Consider the following 9,925-nt stretch of genomic DNA (forward strand, 5'->3'; position numbering starts at 1 on the left):
ATTATAGTAATTGGTTTTGTCTGCTCGAGCTGCTCTTTGAAATCTTCTGTTCAGCTCTTTTATCTTGTCATTTCTTCCATTTGCTTTAGCTACTCACTGCTCAAGGGCAAGTTTCAGAGTCTCTTCTGACATCCACTTTGGTCTTTTCTTCCTTTCTTTTTTTTTAATGACCTTCTAGCTTTCTTCATGGATGATATTCTTGACAGACAAACATAACCATCACAGAGGTGATGCTCCTAGCCTGGACCAGCCACCACTTGGAAAAGCCAGCTTTCAGAGCCCCTCTAGAATGCTGTGATAGCCAACAGGACAGCCACTCAGTGGACATGTAGCCTGGGAGGATGCAGAGGATGTGTAAAGAAAACCTTGTAGAGCAAATCCTGTGAGGCATGGCAAAGCACACACACTGACCACAGCCTCATCTACATGGAAAACTTAGGAAGAGTCCAAGGCTCTCACTGGAGTGTAATCAGCCAACCAGAGGTAGAAATGAGGACCTTGTAAGGAAAAGCATAGTTTTAAAGCACTTTCTCACTTAGGTCAATTCATCCACACAACTACCCCAAGGGCTCAAAGGCTTGTACACATTTTAGAAAGAAGACTCCTATAGTTTAGAGGCACAGGGTACTAGAGATTGCTCCATTCACAAAACTGCTAAGTGCAGAGTTAAAGTGCAAATCCAGGGCTTCTGACTACATCCATTTTGTGTTTTCCATAGTCTGACTTAAGATGCTATACGTTGGGCCTGAGCACTTCCTAAAACCCAGAGTTTGTTCTAGCCCACAGTACATTAGGGATCAGTCGTCTAGCATCAGGGGCAGTGGCTTCCAGCCCCACTGCTGCTCATCTCAAGCTACAGGGCCCAGTTATCACAGGAGACTAAGAGGCTTGCTAGGGATGATCCCAAAGAGTCAGGAGCAAAGGCCAATCTGGGAAGGTAGCTAGGGCACAGCCATTGGGCTGGGCATTACTGAGGTGCTCAAATATAGCAAGGAAAAGGTACACTTGTCATCAGTACTCTTGTATAGCAGAGACATTAACTTGACTGCCTGAGATTCAGTGGAGCAATGGTATACCCTACACCCTGCAACCAAAAAAGGAATCTGGATGGTAGGAATGACACTTAAATTATACTTGGCCTAATGATAGTGCCTGTGAACGTCCCAAGGACAGCGGTATCATGGTGTTCTGGAACTAGGAAACATGGGCTGGCTAGATTTGCACAGCACATCAGCTTTCACATTATGTGCAAACAAAGCCCCTTTGGCTCTCATAGCAGCCTGAAGTTGATAAAGCAGGAACTGTTGTTTCCATCTGAATAAGGAAATTGGGGCCCTGAAAGTTGGGTGACTCACTCTACATCCCACAACATGTGAACTGCCAGGTGAGAACTTGAATGTCCTCTGCTTCCTATCCAGTGACTGCTCCCCCGGATTTCCTGGATGACTGCCAAGCTATGCATGGCTTTCCTGGGTGTGTCACCTAAATTCTAGGTCTCCATGTCCTCATCTATAGAGTGAGAAGAAGCACACCCAGATGACAGAGTATCCAATGTGGTATGTACCTACTACCAGAATTGCATGGGCATGCCACCAATAACAGGGGCCAAGCAGATAGTCAAAAGTCTCAACATATATGCAGATGCTCGTCACCATAATACACCAATTACTTCTTGTACCTAGATGCTTTCAGCAGAACACAAAAACTTTACATCTCTCATAACTGTTCACTATGGGGGAACCCTTGGCCCTGCCCTGTTGAGATACCTGGAAGAGGAGGATGCTACCCAGCTCTCCTGCTACCTAACTTAGAAGAGACACTCTGTCTTGCTGGGTCTCCCCTTTCTTGCTATAGGAGATGTGGCTGCAAGAATCAAGCGTTCCCTTCTGCCATCTATACACTTATCCTGATCATGCCTCAAGCAACAGGTGGTAAGAGCATTAAAACCAGAAAGTAATATCTGGGTCCCTTCTCAATTTCTTAGTGATTGTATGTGACCCAGGCATGTCCTTTTATGCTTTGAAACCTGGATTTCTCATCTCTAAAAATAGGATTGGTATCCCTACCCAGCTGTTCCAGTACCATAGTGCCTAAGGCATCTGACTGCTAACCAGAAGGCTGGAGGTTCAAACCTCCCAGCCACTCCTCTAAAGGAAGATTGGGCAATCTACTTCCACAGTGATACCACCTTGGAAACCCAAGGAGGGGTCGCTATGAGTTGGATCCAACTCGAGGGCAGTGAGTTAAGTATAAACAAGTTATCTATAAAAAAGACCAACCATCAACTCTTATTCAATCTATATGCTGAACAAATAATCCAAGAAGATGGACTATATGATGAAGAATGTGGCAACAGGATTACAGGAAGACTCATTAACAACCTGAAATATGCAGATGACACAACCTTGCTTGCTGAAAGTGAAACTGACTTGAAGCACTTACTTAATGCTTTACTGATGCCAAGCCTGCAGTATGGATTACACTTCATCATAAAGAAAACAAAAATCCTCACAAGTGGACCAATAAGCAATATATGACAAATAAAGAAAAGATTAAAATTGTCAAGGATTTCATTTTACTTGGATTCACATTCAATGTCTATGGAAGCAGCAGTCAAGAAATCAAATGACATACTGCACTGAGCAAATCTGCTGCAAAAGACCTCTTTAAAATGTTTAAGAGCAAAGATGTTACTTTGAAAACTAAGATACGGCTGACCCAAGCCATGTTTTTTTTTTTTAATAGCCTCATAATGCATATGTGAGAGCTGGACAATGAATAAGGAAGACCACAAAAGAACTAATACATTTGAAGTGTGGTGTTGGCAAAGAATATTGAATGTACCATGGACCACTTGAAGAATGAACAGATCCATCTTGGAAGAAGTACAGCCACAATGTTCCTTAGAAGTGAGAATGGCCAGACTTCATCTCTCCCACTTTGGTCATGTTACCAGAAAGGATCAGTCCCTGGAGAAGGGTATCTTCATGGGTAAAGTGGCAGGTCAGTGAAAAAAGGAAAGACCCTCAATGAGATAGATTGACACAATGGCTGTGATGATAGGTTCAAGCATGGCAACAACTATGAGGATGGCATAGGGCAGGGCATTGCTCATTCTGTTGCACTAAGGTCACTCTGAGTTGAAACCAACTCAATGGCACCTAACAACAAAAAGAACCACGGACTCCTTGCAGAGTAGCTGATTCCTGAGCTGTGGCAGGGAAAGTCCAATGTAAGACTAGAATATTTTATTGTGTCTGTGCAAGGAAATGCACAGAAATTGATGAAAACATACAAAAGAGCGTAAGAACTTGCTTGAAGGGGCTCAACCTGTACAAATTTGAGCATCAAAATGACTAGGGACAGTCATTATAACTATAACCATTATAACCCACTAAATGAAACAAATAAGCTAACACTGACCCTAAAAAAAAAAAAAAAAAAGTAGGGCAGAGGGAAAGCTCTTCTTTACAGAAGAGTGCTAGCTAATAAATGTAGAAAGAATGACAGAAATGGACAAATCACTCTTTCATTACCACCACAGTAGTAACAGTTTCAGGTCAGAATTATCAAAAGATGCTAAAGACAGCAGGTGAAAGATTATTATGGGATAAAACATTTAGAATCTGGCAGATACCATCTTAACCAAATGACCACAGCCAAAATCACCAATAATAGGAAAAAGAGACATCACATGCCTCCTGATGTGATGCACAGAGAAAGACTCATGCCTTCTGCAATTCTCCTGCCGAAAACGTCTAACCTGAATCTACCTATGGGACAACCCAGGTAGAAAGACATTCCGTAAAGTAACTAGCCTGGACTCTTCAAAAATGCCAAATGTCATGAAAGACTGGGACTGGGGGGGAATAAAAAGCTAGGGAATTGTTCTAGATTAATTAAAACTAAAGAAACCAGACAACCAAATGCAGTGTATTATTCAGAAATGGATCCTGAATTAGGAAACAAACAAAACCGTAAAAGATAGTACTGGGACAACTGAAAAGATTTCAAAATGAATCATATAATATGTAAGCTAAATATAATATATATACACACACACACGTACATATATACATACCATATACATATATACATACACGGCCACTCTGCAGACCGGGCAATCTACTTCCGTAAAGACTTACTGCCTCGGAAACCCAAAGGGGGTCACTATGAGTAGTTGGAATCGACTCAGCGGCAGTGAGTTTGGTTTTGGTTCCTCATACCCACATAATGGGAGCTCTGGTGGCACAGTGCCTAAGGCACTTGACTGCTAACCAGGAGGCTGGCGGTTCAAACCCACCAGCCACTCCTTGGAAGGAAGGTTGGGCAATCTACTTCTGTAGTGATACTGCCTCGGAAACCCAAGGAGGGGTTGCTATGAGTCGGGTCCAACTCGATGGCACATAACAACAGTAACACATGGGGAAGGGGAAGGAGAAGATAACGCAAAAAGGGCAAAATGTTAATAACTGGTGAATCTTGGTCAAAGTGCTCATTTTAATATTCTTATAACTTTTCCATAGTTTTAAAATGTTTCAAAGTAAAAGAAACAAAAAAGGTCACATCAGTCCTTGTAAAGCTACCAGAACTGCAACAATTGGAGCCAGTGATGTCATGGGTGACTGAGCATACTCACCTGTCAGGTACTCCAGGACGGCAGCCATGTACACGGGAGCCCCAACTCCAATCCTGTACTTGGGGTGGCCTTTCTTAATGTACCGCAGCATTCGCCCCACAGGGAAGATGACACCTGCCTTGGCGGACCGTGAGGTTTTTGTGGACTTCTTCTTTCCACCCCGGCTCGACATGACAGTGGCCCTGAAGGTGAATCAGCAAGAACACTGTGAAGGCAAGAGAAATACCTGTCAGGATTACTAGGGATAGTACACCTGGACCGCTCTTCCCCATACACTCTGGCCCTATGGAAGGCACAGGTCCTGGCAGCAGATGCCACTGTCCTGTAGTCTCTGAGCCCACAGAGCCCAGTACTCTGCTGGAGTGATGTGGCCTCTAAAAAGAGAACAGCTCAGTTTTTCACATTTTATACCATGGTATCAATTTTATTGGCCACTTCCATTTAAGTGTTGCACTGACAGTGACTACTTTTAAGTGCCTTGTCTTTATGCCACACAATGTGAAAGAAAATAGGATCTCTGAGTCATGTTCTATATACTTGTTTGGGAGCTCTGGTAGCATAGTAGCTAAAGCACTTGACTGCTAACCAGAAGGCTGGCGGTTCAAACCCACCAGCCACTCCTCGGAAGGAAGGTTGGGCAATCCTACTTCCGTAGTGATACTGCCTCGGAAACCCAAGGAGGGGTCGCTATGAGTCGGGGCCGACTCGACGGCACATAACAACATAACAACATATACTTGTTTAATAACTGCATTTCCATACACTTGAAATTGATGCTCATAAATGTGCCAAAGCCTTAATAAAAGGGAAAACTGTGTCACCAGCCCTGTGAATGAAGATGTAAAGCCAGATACTTAGGTTCCTTGATGAAAACAGTCTCCAACTTATGATCCATCATTTGTGAAAACCAAGAGCAGGTTACAGGAGTTCAATGCATAGCCATGCTGGAATAAGATGCCCTCTGAATGCTTCCAGTTCACTAGACAGGCCATCCAGAAGAGGTAGCGATGTTGGGTCTTTTCCTTCTCTGGATCCTTCCTCCAACCCCCATGCAAAGAGCACTCCGACTTGAGGATGCCCCTTCCTAATGCCTCTCATGTTAGTCCCCTTCTCTCTCCCCCACTGGGACTGGGTCCAGAACATCACTGTAATAACCAAATAATAACAGAAGTCTCCTGAAAAGGTGTCCCCACTGCTAGCCCATAACTCATCTAGTCTACCTTCTACTCTGTGTCTTTGTACACACAAATCTGAAATGCCATTGCCCTAGTCCAAAAACTTTTTGTGGCTCTCCATGACCCTAAAGATAAAATCAGGCCCTCTGGCCCTGCCATGCAATGTCCTAGAAACCCAGGCCTGGCACAGCTTTCTAACTTCACCTTGTGACATTTTTGGTCTAAACTCAGACATAGAGAACCACATAAGCCTCCCCTTACTTGCCTACTTCTTTTCTCCCTGCCTTTGTAGCGGTGGTTCCCTTTACCCAAGATCTCCTTTCCCCCTCACATTGCCAAACATCTGAGTCCTGCCCTCTGCCAAACCTTCAGATCCAGCCTGTCCATCCTCTAAGCTCCCATCTGCTTCATACCACAACAATCATGTGCACATGCTCCTGTTTCTCCCATCAAACTGCAAGCTCATTGAGGGCTGCCCCTGACTATTCCTAGTGTACTGCCTCACAGCAAGGTCTCAAATGTTTGCTAAAAGCATTCCATTCATTCATGAACTTCAGGATGCTGGGGAATGAAGACTAGAGTGCATAAGACACATATGGTCCCTGTTCTCTAAGAGCTAATGAGAGAAAAACACAATACTTCCCAGTCATTCAAACTATAATTGTAGTAAGTTCTTCAAAGGGGAAGTTCAGGGTGCTTCATGCTGGGTGAAGACACAGGAGGGAGCCTCAGCCTCATATGGAGCACCAGACAAGTCTTTCCTAAAGAATATTTGCTCAAACTGCTGATCCAAATTGACAGGCCTCCCATTCACCTAATGGTAAACTGAGGTCAGGCTCCAGAGTTCATGGGTTCTTCCAACTCCAATAGTCCATGCCTCTATGATTGTGGAGGCCACAGGGCTAAGAGATCTTGTTACTCTGACAAAGCAGCCCTCATTGTGCCAGATTGAGCCTGGTCTTCAGAGTTCTGTTGAGGTATGGGCAGCAACAGCCATGCACCAATGTGAGGAGAGGGGAGCAGGTACAAGGGAAGTGACTATTGCATTATCGTAACTAGAATTTCAAAGATATACTGGCCTAGTTCAAATCATGGCTCTGCCACTTACTGGCTACGTGACTTTGGGCAAATTATTTAGCCCCTCTGAGCATATTTTCTCATCTATCAAGTGGAGATGATAATAGAATGGACCTGAAGGGTTGATGGGAGGGTGAATAAAAGAGTGCTTGTCAGAGGCCTGATTCTGTTCAACAACAATAAACAAAGAGGCCTGATACTTACTGAATGAGTGCTCAGTAAAGTTAACAAAAACCATGACAATGTGTGTAAGAGTTTAAAAATAAGGCCACCTTTTTAAAGAACTCATCTTTGGCACTTTTGAAGGTAGTGCTAGCTGCTATAACAGGTAAGTATTTCTCACTCATGAAAAACCCAAAATGAATTTCCATGCTGGTTGGTGCTTCTCCTCCACATGATTCATGGATCCTGATTCCTCACATCTTGTGACTCTGACACCTTCAACATGCAATTTCCAGGGTTCCCATGGAAAGGAAAAAACCATGAAGGACAACACATGGGAAGTTTTCACAGGCCAGGGCTGGAAGTGCGGCACATCACTTTAGGCCACAATCCACTGACTACTAATTGGTCATATGGTCACACCTAATTACAAGAGAAGTTGGGAAATTTCCTCTAGCTATTTGTTCAGAAAAAAAGAGGAAATACCCAGTCTCTATCACATGATTCAAATCAACTTGAGAGCTGACCCTGAAGTCTGGGTCTGAGTGACCAGCCAAAGCCAGCTAGGCCCCATTTGACTCATGTCTTGCATCAAGCCTGACCTGAGAAACAGACACTCCTACATTATAGAAAAGGGACTTCATAAGCACTCAGCTGCTCTTCAGGGCCCTGAAATTGTGCAAAGGAGAAACAGCTATACTACCTGGTCAAAACTGATAAAGGTGCAGCCTTTCTTCCTAGAATAATCATCTATAGGGAACCTCATTCAGTAAGCCAGTTGACCTCACCCCTGTTGAGGGCTTCACATGCTTTGGAGACAGTGATAGGTCTTCAGGCAAACTTGACATCCACTTATCAATTAGCTTGTCTGCTCTGTTGGCCGTTATCAGGCCAGGAAGTGAGGATTCTGTAGTTGATCCTGCAGGGATCTCTGTGGTCTTCATCTCTGCAACTCCTACAACTATGAATCAATCATAATAAACAGAACTTTGTCTGAAGAACTTCAAAGCTTACCCCAAGATACACTGAGAGATGAGGCAGCCAAACATACCACAGGCCCCTCAACAACCAAGCTGTAATCAGGGCAACATGGTCTGTCTTCATTGCACCAGAAGGCTGGCAGCTGTAAGGATCCAGTGAATAAGATAGACACATGAATGACAAGAGTTCTTCAATTGCAAACTTACCAAGCTCCTCCTGTCACTACAACCTTCACTCCCACCTCTACCCCTTAGCACATGCCACTTGCTCTGTCTAGAACACTCTTTCCAGTTCTCTCTCTGAGCTATTCCTACTTAGTAGTTCCAGTGCCTTCTCTGGTGATGCAGACCCATCAAAAAAGCTCCCTCCTCTACATTCCTGTGGCAGCTTAGGAATCATCCAATGTATCACCCAATCATACCCTAGTTCAGAGCAATCTGGTGCCCAGGTATTAGATAAGGCCCTACTAACCTCCAACCTATCTCCCACTTCCAGCAACCAGGGCTCCACCAGGCTGAATCACTCACATGTCCTTGAGAGGAATGCCCACTGCAGCCCCTGGGCCCAGCTAAAAATCCCTTGTCATCTTCCCCAGCCCACCCCAATTCTTAAATATGTTCAATTGCTTTTCTAAATTTTATGTAAAGTACTCTGCAAATGTAGTTGCCAGCTCTTCCTTCCAACCTGACTACCATTCTAGGTCTAACTCATACATAAATTCTGTTGTTATTGTTAGATGCCATCAAAACCATTTTGACTCACAGTGACCCCATGTGACAGAGTGGAACTCCCCATAGGGTTTTCTAGACTATAATCTTTACGGGCGCAAATCATCAGGGTTATCTCCCTTAGACCTGGTGGGTATGTTCAAGCTGCCAACATTGTGGTTAGCATGCAAGCTGCTAACCACTGTGCCACCAGGGCTCCTTATGTAAATTCTAAAGCCAACTAATCTATCCTTACTATTTGTTACATTGTATCAACACTGCCTGTTTCCTTGTCTCTTGATGGGCCCGACTAGTCTGCTCTGCTTACCACTGTACCTGTAAACACCCACCTGGTAGGCCCTCAAATGCTGGCTGGCTGGTGGTTGATTAGTTGGCAATTACAATGGGTGAAGTTCCTTTGACAAAGATAAGGCAGCGTTTCCAAAGGTCATAGGACTCAGAGCTTTGGCAAGTAGGATGTCCAGTTGGAGAAGCTATCTGGTGCCATTCATGCACACACACCTGGCTCTGTGGGAATCCAGACCCTCAAATTTCAGGGAGCTTATGGAGCCACCCTGAGGAGTCCCAGAAAAGCAACACCCCAATTGTCTTGATAGCTGGAATGTGAGACACACAGAGGTCTTATGATTCCGTGACAATTCTGTGATACCAGTGACTCTTCTCTGGCCACAGGCCTTGCAGTAACACAGCAGAAGAAAATACCTACCTTTCTCACACAGACTGAACCCTGTTAAAGCTGCAGCCATAGAAAATCCTGAAACAATCAAGGCACCCACAAAACTACTAGAATGGTCAAGTGTGGAGTCTTTTATCATATAAGCAATGTATGTATGCAAACTGATCCTGAACGAAATACTGACTAGAACTGCTTGGGAGCTGCTAGTCAGAGAGCCCTATCTCTAGCACTAGAAGATGGAGGAATCTGAGCTATCAGCGCTCAAATAGTTGTTGACAAGAGTACTGCCCCATCTAGCTTATGGTCACTGCTTGCTCACAGCCAGTTACCCACAGTAACTGAGTAGTTGATCCTGAGGGCCTGGGACCATGGTCACAGGGGACATCAAACTCAATTAGCATAACATACTATACAAAACATTGTTCCACCTCCTACTTTCGTGAGTAGCGACTGGGATCTTAAAAGCTAGCAAGCTGCCATCTAGATG

At 44.3% G+C, this 9,925-nt stretch overlaps 1 protein-coding gene across 1 annotated transcript in view; it reads right to left on the minus strand.

Moving 5' to 3' along the window:
* The window catches only part of LOC103199473 (core histone macro-H2A.1), a 104,268-nt gene extending 99,457 nt beyond the window's left edge, over positions 1-4,811 (minus strand). The window contains exon 1 of the mRNA XM_007943774.2: positions 4,640-4,811. Within this exon, the coding sequence (XP_007941965.1) occupies positions 4,640-4,811 (172 nt within the window). The remainder of the gene's footprint in view (positions 1-4,639) is intronic.
* Positions 4,812-9,925: the final 5,114 nt, after the last annotated feature.

The sequence above is a fragment of the Orycteropus afer genome, unplaced genomic scaffold (assembly GCF_000298275.1).
Source record: "Orycteropus afer afer isolate SDZICR_OR568_19922 unplaced genomic scaffold, OryAfe1.0 scaffold00112, whole genome shotgun sequence".
Lineage (NCBI taxonomy): Eukaryota > Metazoa > Chordata > Mammalia > Tubulidentata > Orycteropodidae > Orycteropus > Orycteropus afer.